At 31.1% G+C, this 27,001-nt stretch overlaps 1 protein-coding gene across 2 annotated transcripts; it reads left to right on the top strand.

The window, feature by feature from the left end:
• Positions 1–614: 614 nt before the first annotated feature.
• LOC129969294 (putative methyltransferase DDB_G0268948) lies at positions 615–25,720 on the top strand. 2 transcript variants are annotated; one of them, XM_056083795.1, is made up of 7 exons: positions 615–748; positions 7,791–7,901; positions 13,723–13,883; positions 15,926–16,142; positions 16,960–17,054; positions 22,154–22,291; positions 25,613–25,720. In XM_056083795.1, exons 1-7 carry the CDS (start codon positions 653–655, stop codon positions 25,704–25,706), a joined length of 912 nt encoding a protein of 303 aa, XP_055939770.1. In that variant the 5' UTR covers positions 615–652; the 3' UTR covers positions 25,707–25,720. The 2 variants fall into 2 exon arrangements, with proteins under 2 accessions (XP_055939770.1, XP_055939771.1); XM_056083796.1 differs by lacking the exon at positions 615–748 and adding an exon at positions 3,236–3,318.
• The last annotated feature ends 1,281 nt before the right edge of the window (positions 25,721–27,001 follow it).

The following is a 27,001-nucleotide window of genomic DNA, read 5'->3' as shown; positions in this document are numbered from 1 at the left end:
AGATTCTTCTTCGGTGCCACATTGACAAGTCGAACTTTTGTTAAAGAAACGACTTTGATGTGCAGAAAATACACCATGTCCAGTGAATACTTGATTAAAATAAAAATCCCCCTCAATTAGGAAACGTTTTTAAAATGTTGATGGGTTGTTCTCCTCTTGGTGGAATTATTCCATCATTCCTGTCAATACTTAATTATTAGTTTTTTTGGGTTTTTTTTTTTTTTTCGGATACGTTATAATTCTTAGAAATCATTTAATGTTACTATATAGCTTTCTTGCGCATCTTCAAAAACATATTATCTTTAATTCATGTATTTTTGGTTTATATGCATTTATTTAAAGCCACTTTACTTAAAAACCAAAATGTAAAAAAATACTAAATGGATTTTTTTGAAATAGAAGCTTTTCTAAAAGCAATCGTGTCATTAAAACAGCATGAGACGATGATATATTTACCATCTTTCTTGCAACATTATAGTTTATTTTAAGCACACTGAGTGGATATGCTTTCCTTCATCTTGCAAAACTGTTTTCTAAATACAGAATGACGAATAAAAATCTTCTTTTTTACATTTATGTTCAAAAGCTGATTTGACGCAAACATTAACGACATGGAAAAATTTTATAGTTTTGCTACTGTATTTTCAGAAATATGAGAAGAAGTGCTATTAGCAGCTGGCAAAACATTTTAGGAAACAAAGTATCATTGGAAGAAGAAAAGATTCTGTCTCTGCTGAAAAAAGTCGACGTGAGTATGTTTACCTATTAAGAGATCTCATGTGACTTTTTAAGACAAAATATATTTAATTTCTTAAATAATTGCTACATTAATAGAAATATTTATGTAATGGTTATTTCGACTGTGATGCATAAAATTATTTTTCGTTAAATAAAACTTACATTTAAAGAGCCTATAGAGCTTTAGTTCTTTTAATTCTATTATTTTAATATTCAATAATTATAATTTTCCAACAAGTTATATTGTCATTTTGTTTTCCTTTCAGCTCCATTTTATCAGCAATGAAGTAGTTATTAAATGATTTTGAATTCTTATCTCTTTCCGGTTAAAAAAAAACTAGTGTGATAAAGTAATAGCGTTTATATTATTTTAAATTGTAAAATTAAACTATTTAAAAAAAATTATATATATATATATATATATATATATATATATATATATATATAATCAAGGATCCATTATTGAATTATCGAAGCTATGGCGAGAATACGATGCAGGAAAAATAGGCCATAAGAAAATGTTATTGGCTTATATAATTTTTTTTTAAAAATTCTGCACAAAATTTTGGGTCCGTGAGAAAAATAATGTCTTACCTGACTCAGAAGTTACAGTGAAACAAGAGTTTGAGTGATTAGGAAATTATTTTTAAAGCATAGATCAATTAGAAATTATTACGTACGCCGGTGCGAACACACGAACATATATATTTAATCTCTCAATAACACTTTTCATATATTTATTTCTTAATATATCAGGAAAGAAATAACGCCAATTACATAAATTATGCATGCCGTAGTAAAACTTCAAAAAAAAAAAAAAAAAAAAAAAGATTTTATACCGCAAATCTAGATGCAATTGCTAGGTGCTATTGCTCAGATTTAGATGTCACTAGTTGTAATTTAATAACTAGTGACTACTTCCTGTAATATAATCTTAAGAAAAGTATAATTTGTCATTAAATGAGGATGACAATCATATAAGCAAAGTATAATATGCTAAAAATTCCAAACACTTTAGAAAATTCACCGAAGAAACATTCAATTTTACTATAGAGAATTCAAAAATACTTTTTTTCACAGTTTGTGCAATAGAAATTTAACTTCATTAAGTTAAAATCTTTAATGGTGTGATTTTATATAAATTTATAAAATGTAATTAACAATCATCATTTCGATGCCCGGTAATCCATTTATAAAAAGAGCAACGCACGCCAGTATTACTTATAATTCATTGTCGGGGGCTGTGTGTGTGTGTGTGTGTGTGTGTGTGTGTGTGTGTGTGTGTGTGTGTGTGTGTGTGTGTGTGTGTGTGTGTGTGTGTGTGTGTAAGTGAGTGTATGAGTGAGTGCGGGTCTGCTTAAGGTGTTTCAGAATTTCATTGAAAATCTCTTTTGCGTGCGTTGCTCTTTTTATAAATGTAAGAATGAAAGTGAAAAAAGAAAAGAAAAAAAAAAAAAAAGAAAAAGAAACATATGAATCGTGTGCACCGCTTTCTTCTTGGTATTAATGCTGGCAAGTCTGTATGTAACAGAAAATAATATTACATTATAATGAATAATGATAACAGCATTACAATACTGAAATTCTGATATTCATTCATAATTTTAAGGTAATTATAATCATAATTTTCAAATATAGATTTGATTATTGAACTGAATTTTCAATAATCAAATATATTGTTGAAACGTTTTTCATTCTTCATTTTTAATCGAATTTCTACTATTGCTGAAAAATAAGAAAGAAAGATTTAGTTCAATACCTGGATAATTTATATGAAGTGCATATGGGGAAGTTATAGAACAAGGAATGTTAAAAGATAAATGAACAGGATAATTATTCTCTTAATTGCACTATGGTGTCAAGAGATTTGATTATGTTAGGTAGTTTGGGACCAGCTGATCGGCAAAAGTGGCCAGTATGGAATAAAGAAGACATCTTTTCAAACTGGGTTAAGGCTGCTGTACTGTCTCGATTTATCCGGCAAGTCTAGTCGCTTAAGTCCCATGTTCATTAAAAGACTAGTTAAAGTTATTTTTAGAACTGTGGTTGTCATAGATTCTCAGATAATGTGAAGAGGAAAGATCTGTGCATTTTATTTTCGATCTAACAAAGTTGTGAGCTCATCACTTGTGATATTTCTTGGACTGGTCATTAAGTAATAAGAACCCCCCCCCCAAAAAAAAAAACGATGAAAATAATCGAGTTTGTCACTAATTTTTAAAAACATTCCAAAACAGTGAGCAATATTTTCAAATGCTAGCAACGGTGACATGATAGTTATTTGCAATCTACTTTATTTTACCTAGACTCTACTACTCCATATAAGCAAGCAAATTCATTCAAAGACGTAGCAATCTTCGTTTCAATTTCGTAAAGGAGTACGTAAAATAGAAATTATGAAACATGGATGAATTTTATGTATTCAGCTGGACTGCATATAAGTAGTTTTCTGATTTCTATTCATATGACATCCATATTTAACAGGCAGTGGCTAGTACGAAGCATTTATAAAGACTTTCATGGAACTATCAGTTCAGTTTGCTCATTTGAAGCATTTACCATCAGACATTTTAATGAATGGTAAGTTTAAAAGCTTAATTTTTATCGACTCGCTTGAATTTTTTTTTAAAAAAATCTATTCCTAGGAGGAATCTATTCTAATATAAACCTATCTATGTTTGAAAGTACAGCAAAATGATTTGTTGTGGTTTAGGATTTTATTCATTTTTTGACATTGTTTTGAAATGTTGGAAGTGTGAAGAGAATGTATTTTTTTTGGTTTTAAAAATAAATTATGATCTTTTAAAGAAGGATTTTATCATCGCATTTGATGCCCTTAGCAATTGATTTGTTCGTCAGTGAAACTGATAGATTCTATATTACTTAAATCTGTGCATGACTAGCTTTCCCTGTTTTCTTATTGAAAATATTTTCTAGATTGTAATAAACTTTTAATTCGGATTACTTTTAAGATCATTATATCTTCCTTGTTCCAAAACATCGCATATGTTACCTTTTCAGTTTGTTAAAAAAAATACTGGTTTCTTATAATCATATATGAACATTAACTGCGCTTTTTAGTACAGTCTCATCCCTTAGATCATTGTAGCACTTTTTCATGATTCACAGTTTTATGCTTTTAGACATTTGGATTTCGTAAACATTCCATGTATTGGTTTTATTTTAAATTGATAAATATTTTAATCTTGTGATTGTGGCACAGCTTAGCCAAAGATGGCTTTTGTGCCATAAAAAAAACCAATTCAACTCAACTCTACTCTACTTCCTTTTGACCATTCATTTCCACATAAAAGGTTTGTGATTTCATTTAAAATTCAAATTTTGATTTGAAAGAGTAAATATGAAAAACTTGATCAACATAAAAAAAGACAGTTATCGAATTGCTGATTTTTAGACCGCAGAGTCATGTTGGCATGGTAAAGCTGCAGATGGTGGATAAAAGCCAAATTAAAAACTATCATTAAAAAGTCAAATATATTTCATTCAGTTTGTATTAGTCTTGATATAATTAATTTTAGAAAATATTAACAAACCGAAATAGCAAAATTTTTAATTACCGATCACTTTCTAAGAAATTGGGTTCAACATAGCGCATATAAAAGAAGTGGAACTTAAATTTAAAAGTAATTTTAAACAAAATAGTAAAAAAATGACAAAACTTTCTTTCACCAATTCTAAATAATATTTAATAAAAGGACCAAGCATTTTATAAAATTTGTAACAGTTGCATTACTCTATCTTCTCTTTTGTATAATAGATGGCGATACCTAATTAGGTACGCATCCCATGGTGCACTGCGATTTTAATTATAATGAGATGAGACGCTGTTCTGTTAAGGTATGCACGCGTTAATGTCTTGCTTTGTTCTTTCGTGTTTTGAGAGAGATGTGATCATTAAAGAAATATTCTCGAAAATACAAGCCCTCTTTGCTTCCACTGCACGGATCATAATGATTTTCATTTCATCACAAATTTAAAAAAAAAAAAAACTATATATTTTTAGAATATACAACAACGAAATAAAAACTTGCAAATGATAATTAATTTGGAGGTTTACTAAAACAACATTGCAAAATTAATTTAAATATAGTTTTACTTTGATATGAATAAGTTCGATTGCATGGTCTATATAATCAAATGAAAACCGAAAACATTTTAAAATATAAAATATATACACACACACAAAAGTCGAACACAAAAAAATCTCCTAAAGTTGTGAGACTCCTAGGTAGTTGCCTACTTTGCTTATTTAATAATCTGGTCTTTCGAGTGCTTGATGTCTGTGTAATCATCTATATAGAGTGTGTAAATTTTTTGTTTGTCCTTAAATAATGATTGTTTGTTTCTTATGGTACTTGCCACTGACAAGCCCGCTGTTACGAAGACAGCGATTTAAGCCTGAGGGGAACGTCTCTTATTTTTTATAGCAGCGCCAACTAGGGCCAAGAGTACGACTTTGCCACTCACGCATCATTCATTCGCTTGCACAACCTCTTTTTACAGGAGGGCACATTCACACATCTCACAGATAGAACAACAGAAGAACAACCATGCCCAAACCGGGACTCGAACCCGGGACGCCCAGATCACGGGGAAGACGCGCTACCCCTATGCCAGGACGCCGGCTTAAATAATGAAAATAGTATATGCAATTTGTTCCGCTTCCCTTCATCTAATTGAGTCCAAAATTTACTATTTTGTTAGGTACTTTTCTGTTAGCCGGACGCAAATGTCGCCAATTGTGAACCAAATGCGAATTTGATGTAAGAAATTTGACGGAATTCTACATCATTTGGCGATTTTTCGCTTGCCCCCGGCTAACGGATTGTGAACCAAACGCGAATTTGGCGTAAGAAATTTGGTGGAATTCTACATTATTTGGCGATTTTTCGCTTGAGCCCGGCTAACGGAATTTGGCGGAATTCTACATTATTTGGCGATGTTTCGCTTGAGCCCGGCTAACGGAATTTGGCGGAATTCTACATTATTTGGCGATGTTTCGCTTGAGCCCGGCTAACGGAAAAGTACCTTTTGTTATTAAAACAACACATCAAAATTAATTGATTAGGCTTATTGTATTTTGGGGCTACATATTCACTAAACATTGTATAATTGATGAATGTTGCAAGAAATTAGAGATATTTACCTCTAATTCTAAAATAAAGATCATATGCTAAAAATCATTCATCTAGCTTATTACGATTATTAGTTATCATACTTGCATATGAAAGTATAGATAGAATGGTAAACATTCACATCTTCGACAGATTTGGTCGAAAATTTGACAAAGATGTACCATTCTAATAATAAAACAAGTTGCCGAATTCCTTTTTTATTTAACTGGCTGCGTTTTTGAGTTATGGGGATCATATACAAATTCAAAGACATATAGATAGATTTTTTCCTCTTTCAATTTCAATCAAAATTTGTTGATTTAGTGTAAAGACCTATCTAAATTCTACTATTCTACGCACCATGCACCGAAATGCACCATGGGAGTGTAAAGACCTACTAAATTCTACTACTATGTTCCTAGAATTACCTTGCTTGCAATTAAGGTACTTTTTCTAATTCATTTTCCTTTTTTTCTTTTTTTCCCCCTCAAAGAGCTATAATGTCGGGAAGAATATGTATCAGAAAAAAATATCTACAAAGTTGGTGTTAAGTAAATATACCAAATTTCAACCAATAAGTTTTAAGATTTCTGACCGTGTTCACAGTCAGAGATAATTCCATTTTTTTTACAACATTTTCCGTACTTTCTCGTATATTTCGTGTACGAGAAAGTAAAAAAGATTCCTATTCATAAGCGAAATTTTATTAACTACATTGTTATAAAATTGGAATTAATACCTGGAATACCGAGCTAAGCTCGGAAGGTTTTTTTATTGAAAAAAAAAATGTAATTAAAAATTGAATGTTTTTTTCGGAGAAAATGTTTAAATACGAATGATTACATATGAATATTTTTCAATCTTACCTACATATGAACTATTGTGGTGGAATGAAGATCATTATGATACGTCCAATGGAAGCAAGAGGGCCTATGTTTTGGGGAACATTTCTTTAATGATCACTTTCACACAAAACAAACACAACCACGAAAGACAAGACAAGACATTAACGCGCACCTCTATAGAACAGTATCTCATCTCATTATAATAACAATCGCAATGCACTATGGGATGCTTACCTAATCAAGTATCACCATCTATTATACAAAAAAGAAGATAAAGTAATTCAACTGCTACACTATCATTTAAATAAAAAAAAAATCATGGCACTCAGTTTAACATGTTATTCGAAACTATTTGCTATATTACAATATACATTTCATAGTTTATTTATCATACCTGGATAACCAAACTTCGCTTGGCAGGTTTTTCTGTTGTTGTTGCTATTGTAAAATCGTATCCTATGGCTTGTTTAAAGTTTTAAGTGAAATCGAACTAAATTGCAAACATGGAATGAAACAAGAGAAAAATGCATGGGAATCCGAAGCCCTAACCACTACTCCATCCCTAACATGGTTATGCAGGTTATGCATGTATAGCCACATGTCATTATTTAGTTATAAAATTTGTGTGTGTGTATGTGTGTGTATGCGGTTTTTCACGAAACATACCTTTACAGATAAACTTAAAAAGCAAAATATTATTTAAATATAAAATTTTTTTTCAAATCGCTAGAGTTGTTTCCAGGATACACGAAATAAATAAATCCATATACATAAAAGAATTGCTCGTTTAAAGTTATAAGATTAATTTTCTTTAAATCAAGCCTTAGCTGCATTTAAAATATACTTTTTTTTCTTTTTATAGGAATTTATCGCATTCATTTTCATCTTTTACCTTCCTAAAATTGACAAAACATTTCTTATCTGCTATTCATTTTAACTTTAGAATTCGGGTATGAGGGGGAGGGATTATCTTTTCTTTAAGGAACATGCGAGAAAGTTTCGGGGAGATCATTTTCCCTAGTTTACTTTATGATGCCTTCTTATGCATACTAATAGACTGATTTTTGCGCAGATGGCGAGCCAGCAGTTTGTAGAAACTGCCCATGCAAAGATCTACAGCGCTCACAGACCTGATGTCCCGCCAGAAATAGCGGAGAAAAGTGTGAATTTCCTCAAAGAAAAGGTAGTCATAGTGTTTATATACTCATATGCGTGCATTTGATTTTTTTTATCCATTTAAAATGTTTAAATTGGAAAAAACCCTTAAAATTTCCCTTTTTATGAAAGTCGGGATATCATGCGGATTTGAAATACTTTTAAACTCAATGATCTTGCAACAGCTATTCACAGAAGAGATCATCAAAGGAGTCAATTTTTGCACGTATGATATATGCGAAATGCATCTCACAGATTTATTTTTAGGACACATTGTACATGTTGCAGGAGGAAAAGATCTATGAATTCTCTGAATATTTTAAGACAACTTGCAGTTAGATTCCAGACGGAGTGCGTAATTACATTTGTCTTTAGCTTTAACATCTGCCGAAAAGAATAAACTACATTTTCTTCCCATCTACATGTAAATATTTTTATTTTTAATTATTTGAAAATACAAAATCTCTCTCTATATATATATGATGCTAACATATGTGGCACAGAAATCGCTCTTATTACTAATTTCTTAATGGCAACAGTTAAATGTAAACAAAGCAATGAAGCAATCTGAAACTATGCGAGCGTTTCGGACTACTTCCTTCCATGCTTTATTCTATGTTTCGCTGATTGATAGAGCTGCAAAATGTTATTAGATATGCTTTGGAAAGGACTGGTGTTCCATTCAATCAGAGGAAACAAGGTGTAAAAAAATAGGCATCAAACAGAAATTTAGCAAGCGCTAAAATGGGCTTAATCGTTACCTAATGGATAATCACTTTGACTTATAATTCCGTATTAATCATTTTAAAAAATCAATAATTTGGGTGAAAAGCTGAAGACTACAAATTTTTCTAAAATAGCCTTTTTTATGAAAATAAACAAATTCTTTATTTCCATAAAATATTAATTTTTAAAAAATCGCCTTTAAAATGGGTGGTGTAACAAGTGTGTCAGTCTCGTGACCAGTGAGTTGTAGGCATAATAAAGTTGAAGTATATGTTTAAGTTCAATCAGCGTAATTAAGTTGAAATATGTGTTGTTGAAACATATATAGAAACTTAGAGTAAAATATTTAACAATATTATTGAGATGCTTTTACAGTATTACATGGTATTTAAAATACCAAACTAGATCGTTAAGGGTATAATACAATATCTTATACTAATCGAGAATAAAAAAAATTACTAATTTGGTAAGATCGCATACTTAAATCAGCAACAGTTCTCTCTTTTTTTAAGTGAATTATTGTCAATCACTATGGATAAATTTTGGAAATAATTAGTGCGCATAAGATATTCTTTGAAGTAAGAAAGATAGCAACACAGAAGTGCTAAGTGTCCAGAAGAAAATAGAATACCGTCGTTCTAATGTTTCCCCAGTTGCACATAGATATTGTACAATATTGTATGATATTAAAGAATATTCGCAATATTGTATAATATTGTTGAATATTAAATGATATAATATCGCACAATATTGTATCATATTGTTCAACAGGATGTGCTATCAGGATTATAGAGATGCATAATCCAAGATTTTTTTCTATAACAAATAATTTTGCTATTGCTATTTTTAAATATTTGTTCCAAATATCTGTTATTTCAATCATATTATTAATTAACAATTACTACTTAGTATTAAATAAAAAAATTATTAATTGTAATTAATAATTTACTAATTTAAGTAACGTGTGACTGAATTAATTTATCTATTTCAGCTTACTTTTTAAATTTGATTTTTTTTCCATTTATTTAATTTCTTAATTGGAGTAAACTATTTTCTGAAAAATTTGAATTAAATATATATGTCATTTTTTTAAACGTTTACTTTAGTTCTATATTCTACCAATAGATGGCAGCAGGAGTAAACAGAGTATATGCAAAGTCATGTCACAAGCAATTAAAAATGATTTGTATGGAATAGCGTATCATCAAATGCGAATATCGGAAAGTCAAGGTCACTTTCATGAAGTAGAGCGGCGACTTCACTTTTTCCAGTGAAGTTACCGCTCGATAAATTTCAGTGATATGTAATTCAATGATATGATAATTCCAAGTATAACTAGGGATGACGAATATTTTACGAACGGTTATTACGTAACAAATATCATAAAGTCACAAATACCAATGATCAATACTTTTCAAAGAGGGGTGTGATTCAAATCCTTGATACTAGCTTACTGGTGATATTTCGATTACAGGTTTTGGATCACGAGAGAAAGTAACAATCGATACGATCTGTCCAATGGAAGCTCTCGAACAAAACAGAAAAGGAGAAATCTGTGAATGGGTTGAAAAGTGAACGGATCAGTTATTCTTGGAATTATCGTATCATTGAATTGCATATCACTGAAATTTATCGGAGCGATAACTTCACTGGAAAGTGTGAAGTCGCCGCTCCACTTCATGAGAGTGACCTTGACTTTCCGATATTCGCATTTGATGTACTATTCCATACAAATTGTACTTAATTGCTTGTGACATGACTTTGCATACATTTTTTCTGCTGACGTCATCTATTGGTAAAATATACAACTGAAGTAAACATTTTAATGAAATGACATATATATTTGATTCAATCACACGTTACTTAAATTAGTAAATTAAGTATTAATTAGAATTAATAAATTTTATATTTAATACTAAGTAATAATTTTTAATTAACAATATGATTGAAATAACAGATATTTGGAACAAATATTTAAAAATAACAATAGCAAAATTATTTGTTATTCAAAAAATCGTGAATTATACATCTCTAAGAATTCACTTTTCAACCCATTCGCAGATTTCTCCTTTTCTGTTTTGTTCGAGAGCTTCCATTGGACAGATCGTATCGATTGTTACTTTCTCTCGTGATCCAAAACCTGTAATCGAAATATCACCAGTAAGATCGTATCCAGGATTTGAATCACACCCCTCATTGAAAAGTATTGATCACTGGTATTTGTGACTTTGTGATACTAGTTATGTACTAACCGCTCGTAAAATATTCGTCATCCCTACTTAATGGGGTCAATTCATGTGACGTAAAAGTCACATGTCATGTACCTCTTGCGCATGGCATTTAAGTTTCATCCGCGCCGCTCTCGTCGATCAGTCTGCCATTAACGTTCTCCGCCAAGTATGAAGCGGATTTTTTGTTTACATTTGAAGTTATAATTTTTGAGTCATTTTGTTTCCTCTTATTATGTGTTAACAGAGGAAATACTGGTGTGCTGATGGATGCATTCTTTAATGCGAAATACAAGAGTGACTGTCATGATAAAATGTTTTTTTTATTTTCCTTTCAACAAACCTGACTTGGGTTGATAGCTTTGGTATAGATTTTTTCAAGCCTTCGAAGTCAATGATATGCTCCGATCATTTTGAAGAATTCCTTCAGTTTGTGTCCATTTATTAAATATAGCTGTTCCAGTAATTTGTTAGAAAAAATCTTCGAAGAAAAAGAAATCGGTAAGCGATTTGCCACCAAAAACAATCAAACAAAATCATGAGTGCATTTCTAATTTACTTCATTCATATTTGATGAAATTTCTGATAATTTTGAATATGCTTAGAAGGTTTTAAAATGTTTACATGAGTATTTCATTGCATTTTTTTACAAAATCTTATCTAAATTTAATTAACGTAAGTAAACAAACTCCTATTGCAAAAATAACAACTGCTATAATGCTAAACTTAGGTGGAAGTGAATATTACTAGCTTTCTAATTACATTTGTAGATTTGTGATGGATTCAAAGTGAATTTATATCAAACATCTTTTCTATTGTTCAAAATGAAATGTCAATAGTTTATTGTATTTAAACTGAAATTCACTGTTATCATAATATCCTGTTATAACACTGTGCACCTCAGTGATTTCTGTTTTAATAAATAAAGGTCTTTTCATTGAAAATCAATTTCCATATCAGCATTTATTATATAATTTTTATTCCCAACTTCATTGCTACATGCATGTTTCACTTTTTTTTTTTTCTATTTCTTTAACATATCAATTTTGAATTATAAAATTCTGTGAAAGCATAAAAGTGTTTCTTTCAACTCCTCTTTATATCCTATTTAACTTCTCGCTCTATATATATGTATATATATCATGACCTTATTGTTGTTTATTAAATTTACTCTATTATATGTTTTTGTTTTATTTTATGATATTCATTCAATTTAATTTTTATCAATGTAACTTTCGCATTTAAAAAAATTTCATAAATGTTCTGCTTTAAAAGTATACTGTTCAACATTATGTTTTTATTAGTGATAAAAAAAACTTCTTTAGTATCTAGGATGTTTCTGTTGAAAAAAATTGATTTCATCATTTACATTGACATTCTTGTCATACTGTGTTTATATTATTTCTAAGTGTCTAGAAAAATAAATGTTGATAAATAGTTAATAGTTTTTTTTTTTTTTTTTTTTTTTTTGTATTAGTGAGTACATTGAAACATACATTGGATCATATTTTTTCAAATAATTATCACATATATTTTATATATCTCTCTCTTTCTCTCTCTCTCTCTCTCTCTCTCTCTCTCTCTCTCTATATATATATATATATATATATATATATATATATATATATATGTAATGTGTAAATAAAAATTATGAAAGCTTGATTTTGTTTGTTTTCCTTTAATGATTTCTACAAATTAAAATGAAATTATTTATTCATAAGTTGCATAGATTTAAAAAAAAGGTATCCATACCTTTTATATTTCATAATTTGAAATTGTAAACATAATTCATTCAATATATACTAATTTGAGTTTCATGTTCTTTCTTTTAAGCAAACTGAAAACATCAAATAACTAACTCTCAATATTTATAAAAGTAATTACATAAGAAAAAAAAATACAATAATTTCATTAGTAAGCTTTAAAATATTAACTTATCTAAGAGTAATAATTATTTTTAAAAAGAACTAACTGGGGAACTATATTCATAAAATTCAACATTCAATACTATTTAAATAATATGTAAAAAAGAACATGTAATTTTTCAAAAACACTGCCATAGTCATTTGTCAAAATGTATCCTTCGGATAAAAAAATGGGGGTGGGGGGGATATGGGAAAGGAAAGAATAAAGCGGCACCAGACGAATTAAAAAGCGATGTTAGTTAATTTTGCATAAACAATAATTCTATTGAAAATATTAATTAAAATTTTAATATAAGAAATAAAAATATATAACTAAGAAAATTTGGAGAAAATAATTCAAAATAATATCTTTAAAAAAAAATCAGAAGTTTTTAATAATTGATCGGCTAGCTTAATATTTACTAAACAATGTCAACAACAATGTAAACAGTGTCAGCGTTATCGGCAGACATCACGACATGCGCAGAACGGTTGAAAATTGAACAGAAGCGGTTTGTTTGGTACCTGACACGTGACCGTGAATTGACCCCATTTACTCTAGCACGAAGCACACAACTGATGTATATTTGATTTAAAATTTCTCTCTGGATTTCTCTCATGGAGTAGATAGTCCACTAGTATGAAATCAATATTTATTTATATTAATATTTTAAAGCAGTTTTGATTTTTAAATTTATTGAAATATATTGTTATCAAGAACAATTAATTGGAAACTAACTCGAAATTATAGTAATTTCTGGGAGTAAATAACAAGTATAATTTACAAAATCTATCTTTATAAACATGAAACATTTGAAGTAAACTAAAAGCTTGGAAATATACAAGATTCAGGCAAAAGCAAAACAACAGGAAACCATGTTTCGAGATATTTTTTTCTGTCAACAATTGATGTGGGCAAAACCCCATATTATTATTTACACATTAAGACACTTGAAAAATATAAAAACTCTCGTTTCTATTTTCAAAACAGTTCGATGGTAACCTAGATATCGCCGTAGATGTTGGGTGCGGATGTGGACAAAGTAGCGTCATCTTAGCTCCTTTCTTCAGCCATGTATATGGATTGGACGCTAGTGAAGCACAAATTCAGGAAGCTATAAAGAATCGGGCTTGTTCTAATATCCATTACAGGTAATTCATGCCGTTCTTTTCAAATGTGATACAGAAAAATATTTTGTATATATATAACTAAATTCTGAAAATCTGATTTGCAGTTCGCTTTGTCCATTGAAACAGGAAATATACAGAGCTTCTTCAGACAATTTCAAAAATATTTTTCCTTTTTTATCAGAAAATTTGCCGTCTTAGCACATTAAAAGTTAAAGGATGCAATGCAAATGCATTTTGAATGGTTTAATAATCATGATTCATAACCTAAAAGGATATTTGAGGCAAACATACGTTGAATCATTTGAAAATCATATTCCATCACTTAAAATGACAGAAAATGCAATTGACTGCACTGCCACTACTGAGCTGTATAGTATCGACAGGATTAGTGTAGTCGACAGCCTAAAGAAACTCTTGGGATTTTTCCCCCTTTTCCGGATTTCAATTAAATATCCTAAATTACTTCATTTTGTGGTTATATGTAAATAGTTGAGATTAAAAAAATATATAAATTGTAAATGTTATTTATTTTTCTTTTTAAAGAAAGGAGAATAAAAAATAATCATACAGGAAGAGATGAAGTGGATAGGATGGGTTTCTACAATAGATATAACATACATGATTTTTTATTTTTTACAGACACTGAATTGAAAGTGGATTGTGTTCCAATGAAGAAGCCATTATTTGCTTTTCCATATAGGACATCTTCTGTCCACACTTATAAGATTAGTAATGACATTTTGTCATTACTATTATCATCATTAGCATTTTATCGGTATGTGATGAGTGAGGATAGAACCTGGGACCTTGTGGTTCGCAGTCCAGTAACAGGACCAGGATACAAAAGCAATTGCTCGGGTAGCGTAGCTGTTAATTGGCTTATAAGCTATTCACTACAAACTCTCCCTCCAGTGAGTCGAAAGTGAGACAAACGATATGGCTGTTGAGTGGTGATGTATTAGCGGTTGAGTCTAATGCGCATGTACCCATTTGAATAACGCTAAGCGTTATGGCGAGCGTTTTTTTGGGGTGGTGGTGGTGGTGGTGGGGGTTGCTGCGTCAAGTGAGTCTGACGACTTTGGTTGCGGGTAGATGGCGCATCAACAGCTGTTACGCAGGTTGAAGGTTCATCGTCCGAGGTCACTAATTTAGGAGATTGAGATGCACGAGGATAGAACCTGGGACCTTGTGATTAGCAGTTCAGTAACATGACCAGGATACAAAAGCAATTGCTTGGGTAGCATAGTTGTTAACTGGCTTATAAGCTATTCACTACAGCATCATTTGTACATTGACGTTGACTAACTATTTGGCAACAGAAAAATATTTTCATCAATTTTCTAAATTTAAGAGAAAATTTCACATTACCAAATAGCTTCTTCAGTGTTTTTCCCACTCTGCACATATGATTGAATCACTTCCAATTAAGTTAATTATTAAACAATGTGGTGGAAGGAATATCATTATGATCCGTTCGGTGGAAGGAAGAAGGTGTATATTTTCGGTAACATTTCTTTAATAATCACATTTCTCACAAAACAAACACAAAGATAAGACATAAACGCGCCCGCCATCTTAACAGAACAGCATCTCATCTCATTATAATTACGCCCATGGGACGCGAGCCTAATTAGGTATCGCCATCTATTATCCAAAAGAGAAGATAGAACAATGTAACTGCTACAACATGCAAATATGGAGCGTTGAAACTTGAACAGCGATGGTCTAGGGGAAGAAGATGACCCGCTTATGCATTATATGCGCATCAATCTATCGTAAATATGCAGTTATAGTTTTCTAAGCATGCTTTTTGTTTATTAGAAAACATGATTGTCTGAAAATGTATCTAGAACTGCCTACGAATTTTTGGAGACAAAATAATGTCGTCTGAATACACCTTACCTCTTCAACTGATTTTTTTTATATCTTCTCTGTCTTTGTAATTATGAAAATTCATAAAATTAATTACTTCTTAATCGTTTGTTGAATTGCTTGTATTTTGTAATGTTTTATGTTACAATATAAAAAATTTATGTTTTAAGTCAATGGTTTTCTCTCTTCAGGGTGCAAGAAGCGGAAAACTTGCCTTTCGAGACATGTTCTGTGCAACTCGTGACTGCATGCGCTAGTCTGCACTGGTTCAATCTGGAACTATTTTTTAATGAAGTGAGAAGAATTTTGGTGCCTGGAGGAGTGTTGGTCGTCTATACTTACCACAGCTTGCGTCCTTTTTTTGATTGCCCATTAAAGATGAAAGAAGTTAACTGTCTCTATAATCAGGTAAAGAGATTATCCATCCTAAATATATCACAAGTTATCTATAGTAGAATTCCATAAAGTCACGTACAAATTTTATGCAATATTCTGTCAATTTTTAATTAGATAGTTGTATTCAAGAAAAAGAAACCTTTACAATATTTTAAATGACGGACTAGAGGACGTTTGTTAACAAATTTATTATTTCAGTTATTTTAGTAATGTTAACATTCTGTTTTGAAGCATCACGAGAGCTATTTAAGAACGGATTTCTCAGTTTTGCACCTCATTTATTTTTTACTGCTCCAAACATTTGTCATTCTTGGCTTGAATTTAAAGAGAACGAGACTCACATATAAGACGGGACTTTTAGAGATATCAGGTTACGAACCTAAAATTTTCTAACTTTGAGGCTGTAACCGTAACCCAATCAAATTAAGATCTCGTCGTCAAAGTCAAATATAAAGGAGCACATACTGTAATTTTTATCATTCGAACATTAATTAAATTCTACCTTATCCATTTTCTTTACTTTCATTATAATCATTGAAAATATTGATGTTAAATTACTGTATTATGGTTTTCATTCCTATGGCAGCATAATCTCTTCTATAGGTAGCTTTTGCAACTTTATTTTTTCCAAGGATTAATCTCTCAGTATCTTTCACAGTGTATATATTAAATTTTGTTTTATACCGTTTGGTTAGTTTTAAATACAGGTGAGTCCCTTCACGTAAAGCTATTTTATGGCCCCTCTATATTTCACATGGGTTTTCATTCAGTTATCAGTTGACATTTATAACGACTTTTAATTTTTAAAAAATCTTATTTTCTCTTTTAGATATACGAAGAGCTCTATCCATACTGGCCAAAAGAGGTTCATTTGTCCTTGGAAAAGTACGAGAGCGTGCAATTTCCGTTTGAAGAAAGCAACAAGTAGGATATGATTGGATGACTGTAAAAGAGTGCTTCAATTTTGAGGGGATACACATACGCACACATACAGAGCCGGTTTTGTCGCTAGATGAACTTTCAAGAATTCCAAGGGGTGCCAAAATAATTAACGTATACTCGTCAATCGAAACTGTCAAGTTTTCATCGGACTTGCATCTTTCGTAATAAATATTGGACTGCAATAACATTTAAACTATTACTATAAATTTATCATTGATTTAGTTAATGAAATCTTGATGGTTAAAATGTAAGCTAATGAATCGTGCTGAATCCCTCCCCCCCCCCTTTGAGAGCTTTGCTAATGAAGAAAATTTTATATCGTGCTAGTTTATATTCGAAAATGTTTCGTTTACATATTCATGTTCTTATAAAAATATATAATTGGAAAGGACCTATAATTTTTTCTTTGCCTAATGGCAGATGAATTTTCCGTTGCCTGGTACTGTCTAATCTCATAAATAGAAATGTTCCATACTTTTGAGCATCGACCAGGAATCACTGATTTCACCAAAACAGGGAGTCGCATGAAAAATGGAGAAGGGGATGTTTATATTTTATTTAGCAATGCAGTAAACTTCGATTACTAGCTTTTAGTTTAGTTTGGTTATATTAACGTCCCGTTGTAAAGCAATACTAGGGCTATTTTGGGACGGACTTCGTAATTTTGAACTACGGTCAGATGGCGAGGACGACACCTGAGCTGGCACCCCCTCTCCACACCACACCACACCAGCGGGAGGACGTTTGGCCCTGATGGATTTAACGTGCAATAGACCCCCTTACAGACGATTCTTCGGTGGAATCGGGTCTCGAACCTGAAACCCGAACCGAAACTCGAACCGGGACGTGGCCACATCGGCCCCTATTACCAGCATAGTAACGTAACAATCACGAACAAACGTCAAATTTGAAATAGCTAGACAAGGTCCAAATCTAAAAAAGAATTCCGGAAATGCGTTTATCTTGCTGATTGCATATCATATCTCTGCAGGATAAAATCCCCCAAAAGTGATAATTGAATAAAAGTGAAATAAATAAATAATAAAAGTGAAAAGTGACTGAATCGAACGGTTCTTTTGTACTCGTTCTGCGTGAGCACACAATAGAGTATCATTGAGCTGAAAATTAATTTGTTTAATGAGTTGCCGCAAGACATCTACCTAACATTTGATAACTTGAATTAGTTAAGTGCCGCAACAAGAATGAACCTGGTCTTTTACCGCTGGCCTTCAAAAAGCCCCTTTTTAACCCCTTACGATTTTCTTTTATAATGATGCATGAAACATAAAGTATTTTCCCATTACATATCGTTTAACAATGATTAAAAAACAGAATAACTACAATCATCCATATTATATTAATGGTCAAAGAGCAAAATTGTGTAATAAATTTGAATTCCTTATATATATGGGTTCTTTTACTTGGTTTAGTCAAACTGAACATTTTTAGAATTTATAAGCATCTTTGCAAATATGACAAATGTTTAGCTGCATAGCATAATAAAGTCGGGAATGTATGTTGAACCAGTGTTAGTAGTCTCCCCAAAACTTTCTCAGATAATCTCTAATAAACGAGTTGTCCCAGACAACGCCTTGAACGGCAATGTGTACAATAGTTATGAAATAATAACCTTTGGCTTGAATTTAGTATTTTTACTGAATCTATCGTGTGATCCTTGGCGAGATTAATCCCTGGGATTCAGGTAATAGTATCTGAAAATCAACTTTTCATTTTAAATGCAATCGATTGAAATAAAAATTTAGTATGATATTTAAATATATAGTGAAAAAAATTACATGCCAAATTTGATGTATTTGCGTTTTTGAGTTATCGCTTTACATGCTTCTAAGGTTACGAACAGATAGACAGTCAAGTTCTTGTTAGATGTGCCTCAAAATTCGACTGGTGTCTAAACTATAGATGTTAATTCTATTATTATCTAATTTTATCTGTCCAGCTCTCTTTGTTTAGATCCCAGATTTGGGATCTAAATTGTAGATCATCCGTATCAAAATTTGAAGCAAATCCGCCAAAGGGATGATCGTATTACGGTCTCTACTTTTGCATGTACGTAAACTTGATAATTCAAAATGTAGATTTTTATTAATATCTAAAGTGCATTTTTTAAAATCAAATTTTGAATTAAACATATAAAAGGTTGATCATCTGTCTATTATTCGCATGCATGTAAAAACAGTTGATCAAAAACGCAAGGGAACGAAATTTGGTGTGTGATCTTGTGATTAGACACCAAATTGATTGTGATTTTACCAAATTTTGGTTTCAATCGATCAAAAAAAAAAAAAAAAAAAAACTCCTTAAAAATATATTCGATTTTTTTATACTTGCGCGCAAACCACACGCAGAAGGTCGTCAAATAGATTAATGACAAAGATAGATCTTTTGTAATTCTTGTTCGCCAATGCTATGTCATTAATATGCAAGAGCCTGTTTTCTTTTCCATTGGCGCACACAACTCCCACGTATTCTGAAAATAAAAAGTTGAGCGATGTTCACAGCCTTATTCCAAGATTCATAAATTTATGCACATGAGGGAGAAAAGATGACATCTTTAATAGAGAATATGCGAGGAAGTTTTAGAGAGATATGTCGTGCTAGTTTGTGTATACGGACGATCAGCATCTTCCGGTGTCTTTTCCGTTCCATTTCCTCAACACTTTATAAATAACCACATAAGGTACAGCTTTAAGATAATGATGTTGATTTACGGTATGTAAGCTCACTATCTACTAGAGAGAGCAAAATCTCATCTACGTAAACATTTGGCTTATCCGTAGACAAATGCTCAGGAATTTCTCAAATTGTGAAAATAATGTTTTAAATCTCAAAGTGTGGAAAAAGGGATCCATTTATTTTTTATTGTTATTTATTTTTTGATCTGGTAACTCAGATCTGAATTATTTAAGTCACTAACTATAATTCTAAGTAAAAACTATTATTCTAACCAGCAAGAGTGGTCTCCCGAAACTTTCTCGTACATTTTCCAATAAAGGTCTTTTCCTTCTCCCTCTCTTATAAAATTGTGGATCATGGATAAGATCACGAATGTCTGGCCTGGCATTGGTGATCAACAGTTAGGAAATATACAGGATGATTAAAATTAAATGTTCACTTACAAAAGGCAGCAAAAAAAAAAAAAAAAGGAAGAAAGAACTAGTCAAAATGACTTGATATTTGTCTGGTCCACCCATGGTTCTGATTCTGATCCGATAAATACATTCGGTCTGAAGAAAATGATTAATAAACTCGAAGAGATAGTTCGTTTGAAGTGAAATGTAGCAGATAGAGGAAAGTAGTTGCTTTGACATCATTGGAGGATGTGGCTACATCGTTGCAGGTAATGTCAATCTTTGGAAACATCTAGTATACTAGGAATTTCCTAAAATTTAGATATTCCTATCAGCACGGTTCGTAAAATTTTACAAAGCATACTGCCATGCTGTCCGTTTAAAATTACGAATGTTCAGGAGTTGCTTCCAACTGACCTGCGAAAGCGAGAAGCATTCTCCCTCCAATTTCTTGTTCGAATTAAGTGCATAATGCATGACTATGGACAATTTTGCGAACAGACGGAGACCTCATTTTCACCTCCAAGAATTTTTCAACACTTAAAATTGCAGAATATCGGCAAGAGAGAAACCATTTCTAATGCAACCATTGCATCTTCTTTCTCTAAAAGTCATTGTGTAGTGTAGATTTATGGCAGCATTTATTGTTGGTTCTTTCTTTTTCGAGAAGATGATCCTTCGAATCTTGTAACTTTTACAATCAATGAGACAGGCTATAAATCTCTTTTGAGCAACCAACTCATTCCAGCACTGCAACAGAATGGACGTGAAGATGGCATAATTTTTATGCAAGGTGGCGTTCCTTAGCACGTTGCGAAACCAGTGAAGTAGCCATTATCAGTTGTCATTTCCTTATAGCCGGGTCGCCAAGATCACCTGACTTGAACCCTTTTGACTTGTGACTATGCGGTTACCTAAAAGATGTTGAGTGCAGGGGTTCGACTGCGAATTTGAGTGAATTGAAAACACGCATTACGCGACACACTATTTTCCGATCTGAAACATGCTGTTTTGCGCTTTCAATTCATAGGGGGAAATGATAGATTGTTTATTGAACATTTCTTTAGCAATTCGACGCCGATTTTCTTTTCTTCATGGTTTCATCGATTTTTACTTTTTCTACCACTTTTAGCTTTGGGACAATTAGAAGCCTATATCATCTTTGATTTTTCTAGGGATTTTGTCCTAGGGAAAGTTAAAATCCGATTTCATTATTGATTTCTCGCTTCGCTTTGGATAAAGGGACAGTTACAAACCGATTTTTTCTCTATCATCTGTAATGCTACCATGCCGAGGTGGATGGGCTGTTTACAAAAAGTCCCATAACAACAGGCCACCCTTTTAAGTAGTATTTTTGGGCAAGAACAGCGGTCATCTATTGGTCACTTTTGGAATTGTTCTCCTATGTTGGAAGTTTATTTTTTGAGTTTGCTCTTTTGTTATGTTTACATTATCTTAAAATACATGCCAATAGACGGCCAACCCTTCAACAGATTTGGTTCAAAATTTGATAAGAATATACATTTTATATGCTAAACTTGAGCACCAAATTTCATATATCTAGTTCTTTATATTTTGAAGTTATCGAGTTCACTTGTATTTGAAAAGTTAGATAGGCAGGCTTTGTGTGAATGGAATTCATTCAAAATGTGACAGAAATCTACAAATTTGATCTAAAGTTCAAATGCTGAATTTCTTTTATCTAACTTAAAGCATTTTTGAATTATCGAGTTCACAGACAAACGAAGAAGCAGATATAATACCAAAAATATGTTTTTCGAACTCGGCAAGGTTTGAAGCTTGGCGATTCTTCAAAACCTCGAGTTCCTTTTGTTTTGTTTTGGACGATTACAGTGCTTTCGTTCTCTATATTACGTACGAGAAAGAAAAAAAAATTACTTGTTTTATTTTAATTTCAAATAAACATTTGACATTTTCTAACATAATATCCGAATGAAAAAAATGGAGGAAATATAGTTCTGTATTTTTCAGGATTCCTGATATTCGTCAGTTTTTCTTTGGGAGATTTTCCGATTTGACTGGATTTGTGGAGTCTTTGTCGGCTTTTCAAATAATGAAGAAAACAGACATAAGCAAAGCAGAAAATTTCATCAGTCGATTTGGCTCACGGTATGTTTATTTTTTTAAATAATATTTCTTAAAAACAATCTACAGAAATAAAATTAAAGTGATTATATGTATGAAAATAAGGCGCTAAATATATATATTTAACTCTTTTCTGAGCGTATATATTTTCAATCATAGAAAACGCAATTGTTTTACTTAACCCTTTAATGGATCATTTTTCTTCTAGTCATAGTACATTAAAATATTTTTTGATTTGAGAGTGGCTTAAGAGAAGTGATTCGTTTAGTTTATTTGATAAATTTAATTTGATTAATTATTTAATCTGGTTAATTAATAATTAAGTAACAGATCAAGACACACCATTTTGTGTAAAATAAGGAATTGAAACATTTAAATTTTTGTCTTATTGAAGAATTTGTCAAAATTTATGCCAATCTACATATATTCATACAAAGATTGATGAATTTGGTGGAAAGTATGTTTCCCATGGTCTCAGAAAGGGTTTGTGACAGATTCCTGACAGAAGTTTCAGATATAGACGTTTATAAGACTCTGTATAGAATTATATCAATAATTACACCAGACATTTTGTTGCTGTTGAATTACCAATATTTTTACTTTTAAAAAATATTTTAAATTTTATACTGTATCAGAATGTTGAATATCATATTCATCAAAAAAATTTGTAATGCAAAACATTTATATAGGATAGCAATATCTCGTTTCATTTTTATATTGTGATAAAATGGCATCTGCAATTTGTGGTTTCAATTGTTGAGTCAAAGTTTCAATATGTGTAGTTCTTGATTTACAACATTTTGAAATAACAGCAATACTGAAAAAGGCGTTTTTCTGAAGGTGAATTGTTTTGCTTTGCAAAATCAAGTTTCAAATATAACAAATTTATTTTTAAAGATAGCAGTCTCTTTCCTTTCAATCAATCTTTCAGTCTTTTCAAAAAAAAAAAAAAAAAAAAAAAAAAAAAATGTCAGCAAACTAATTCGGAACTTTTGCACATTCAGCTTTACACTCCTCACCACACTCCACGAGTAAAGTTATGTTATGACATATTTTTTAGTTCTAATTTCAATTATATTAACGACCAATTTTAAAGAAACACTAGGGCTATTTTGGGACCTCGTAATTTTGAGCCACAGCCATATGATAAGGCCAACACTTGAGATGGTATACCGTCTCTTCACATGATAAGGCCAACACTTGAGTTGGCACCCCGTCTCTTAACTTTCGCACCACACCAGCAGGAGGACATTTAGGTCGGACAGATTTAAAGTGCACCAAATCCGCTTACACTGCGATTCTTTGATAGAATTGGATCTCGAAAGCGGAATTTTACTATTAGGAAAGCGGCCTAAGGTGCTATGACGTAAGCTTCTACTAAGAATTTTTACGCTATGCTAGAATCTAGTAAAAAAATCCTAGTGATATTTTATTCATTGTGAAAAGTTTTGTATTAATTAAGAAAAAATGACGTTGATAAAAGCAATGCTATATAAGATTTTACTGCTTTCTGTAATTAAAATTTCTATGTTCATAATTATTTAGATCGTACCTAATTTTTCATTCGAGAAGTATGAAACATTCTGGATAATTTACTAAAAAGTGTGAAAAATATACAGAATGGACACTCGTAGATATAATGCTTGGGAAAACTCTTAATATAATGTACATTTTTTTCGGGAGATACAATAGCTGTTATTTAACTCACAAACATCCTCTGAAACACGGTGTTGGCCATAATTTAAAAACTCTGTCCGTCTCTACTACATGTTTCCTTTTCCCCCAAGGCCAATTTAAATGATATTGTTTCAACAAATTTTAATATTATTTTTAGAGTCTTTGAAATTATTTATCCTTGAAGTAACCCATTCAAAATCCGAAATTTCTTTAAATTCAAAGCCACTAGCTTTGAAGATACTGACATTTTTTTGCGATTATCTGCAGGATTTTACGACGGCTACTGCAACAAGTAAAAAAAAAATCTATTGGCTTACACATTCCTGTGCCAATTAATGGCCATATTTGCAAGTTTTTTTTTTCTTTTTTTTCCTATCCTTTTATTTAATTATTTAAAATTTCATACTTTTTGATGAACAGTTACCGCTATGGGTAATTTTAATTGTGGATAGCTTGAGTATTTAAGATAATTTTCTAAATTGTTCATTTTATAATTGAACAGGCTTCGATTTTTTTCTTTAAACTTTCTTGAGTGTGTAAAAATTATAAGAATGCCATATTATTGAATATTAGTTTTCCTTGATTACTAGCTGGTTCGCCTGGATTAATGGTCACTAACATTTTTAATTAACTATTTTATGAAATGTGGTCTAAATATCATTTCCAGAAAAATATTTTTAAGCTTGAAATTTCGATAGATATGTAATCCGTACACTTTTATAACCCTTACTCCATTCAATTCATTTTACTATACATTTTCTCTTATTTTCAGCTCCCCTAAAATTGAAAACCGGATGCACTTTGCTATTTCTAGTTTTCTTACAATGTATCCTAATTTCCAACTTAAAACAATCCAAAATTTTTCATTCTTTGATGTTAATAGTATTTTAAATAAAATTTAAATCTTTAACAGATTCTTTCCGTATTAAACAAATATATTGCTTGCTTTCCTGAAATCTGTTTTGCCAATAATGATTTATGTTTAGGATAGGATAGTAATTCGGATTGTAAAACAAAACAAAACAAAAAAATAACTGTAGTTTTTAATAGTGATTTTTATGAATAATTTTGGTATTCTTTCAGAATTATGATGTTCTTCTATTAAAGTTCGCAATACCTTTAATATTCATTCAGAATTCTTATGACTCTAATTGGATAAAATGCTTAAGAATTTTTAAAAAAAATAGTTTAATACAAAAAAAAATATTTATACAGTAAAAAATCATGGAAATCACTTGGAATCACGGAAAAGATAATTTTTTAAATTTTCAGATGATGTAAAAAAATCATTTCTGCTTGTAATATTCTTGCGAGTTATCGTAGAAAAATGCCAAAATTGTGCTTAATTTTTTTTAAAAAAATTTCAACAAAAAAAAAATCGCTTTGAGATACAAATTACCATCTTCCAAAGTATAAAAATATGCCATGGTAGCTCTAAATCAGACGGTTCAGCTTGTAGAGCGCCAACGCACAAAAATACATACATCTTTATTATAAGTAAAGATAAAGATAACAGTTTCTTGTTCACTTAAATATAGCTCTCTCATTTACTCTCTTGTTTCTTATGTCATTAAAACCTCTTTTTCTGAAACGTCGTAAAAAAGATAATAAAATGTGACCTAGCTCTTTTCTATTAATATTCGGCTGTAATATTTGTTTTTATTGCAGGTTGCATGATTTATTGGCAGTTCCAGACCAGCAAGATTGCAAAATGATCAAACTTTACCGTGATTTCTATTGTATCATGTGTAGAAAAAAATAAATCTGTATTGAGCATAGTTTCTTATTAGATGTTGATAGTCAATAAATTAAATAACATCTCCTCTATTATGGATGTAGTGCTGCAGCACATCTAAATTGATTTTTTAAAAATATTTTCAGTTTTCTTTTTAAAATCTTTTTTCTTTTTCTGTTTTTTCCAAAGACAACGAAATTGGAAAATAATAATGGAAACAACAACAAAAAAATCTGCAATTAAGAAACACACTGAAAGGCCTGATTAGCAGACTTCTCTAGAAAATATCGAAATTCATTCAATATACATAATTAAATAAAAAAAATCAGAAGACTAAAAATAATATTTCTCCCTTTTAACATAGAACCGCATCTTTAATTGTCGACCAATAACTTCTGCATTTTTCTTCGAAAAAATTTTAAATCTTTTTACTTTTTCGCACAGAAATCTTAATTACGTCTTTATAAATTAAATTTGAAAATTCCCGACCTTCTGCTTAAGTGTCCAGTGTTTCGGAGAGGATATATATATAATGTTAACACACACATTTTTTTGAAGCAGAGTCGTGGCCGAATAGAGAAAAGACACTTTTGAATTATAGACTTCGCTTTGTGCCATCCCGGAAGGCATAATTTATGTACAAGCAAGATGCAACTAGCCACGTCAATCCATAACGCGACACAAGAGAGAAAAGAACGAAAAATGGCTGAAATATTTATCTCCGGTCATTATATACCATGAGATTCTGACAGGGATTTCTTTACACGTGTCGCTTTAGGTAGGGGGAATTTAGGCATCTTTTAAAAGAAATTCTTTAGGTTGGCAGATTTTTATCCCTTCACTCGGAGTGTGGGAACCGCTGATGTAAGCATTTTTACAGAGCTTTTGTGCATTAATTAAACAAAAAAGATGGAATTGGATCAGGAAATAAAAACATTTTAGAATGAAGTTAATATGGACTAAATTAAGATAAAAATTAGGAAATTAATTAGAATTATATATATATATAGTTATAAATTTGTAATATTGCTTATCTACGCAGTAAGTTTCAAGGAAATTTTAGTTTCACCTATGTAATAATGACTGTTGAAAGGATGCAGATTCAATGACCTCTATCTTTATGACGTTGGCTATAAAAAGAAGGCGATATTTCTATTGGCACTTGAATTCCAGCTTTTGTTTAGAAACTTTTCTGCTTTCTGTCGTCTAGACTATAAAAATCCAAGCGATAGAGTCGGCCAGAACCGAGAGAAATATCTCTTATAAAGTGCACTCTAAGAGATTTGTATTATTTTTTAGCGATTTGTTATTTGTGGGCTGCT

The sequence above is a fragment of the Argiope bruennichi genome, chromosome 5 (assembly GCF_947563725.1).
Source record: "Argiope bruennichi chromosome 5, qqArgBrue1.1, whole genome shotgun sequence".
Classification (NCBI taxonomy): Eukaryota; Metazoa; Arthropoda; class Arachnida; order Araneae; family Araneidae; genus Argiope; species Argiope bruennichi.
Note: the sequence above shows the minus strand (reverse complement) of the source record. Positions and strands in the feature narration are given on the sequence as shown.

Excerpts from the sequence above, each read along its gene's own strand:
- LOC129969294 (XM_056083795.1), top strand. The coding sequence starts at position 653 with ATGAGAAGAAGTGCTATTAGCAGCTGGCAAAACATTTTAGGAAACAAA. Across the intron at positions 749-7,790 it reads CTCTGCTGAAAAAAGTCGAC|ATGGCGAGCCAGCAGTTTGT; the intron begins GTGAGTATGTTT and ends ATTTTTGCGCAG. Across the intron at positions 13,884-15,925 it reads TGTTCTAATATCCATTACAG|GGTGCAAGAAGCGGAAAACT; the intron begins GTAATTCATGCC and ends TTCTCTCTTCAG.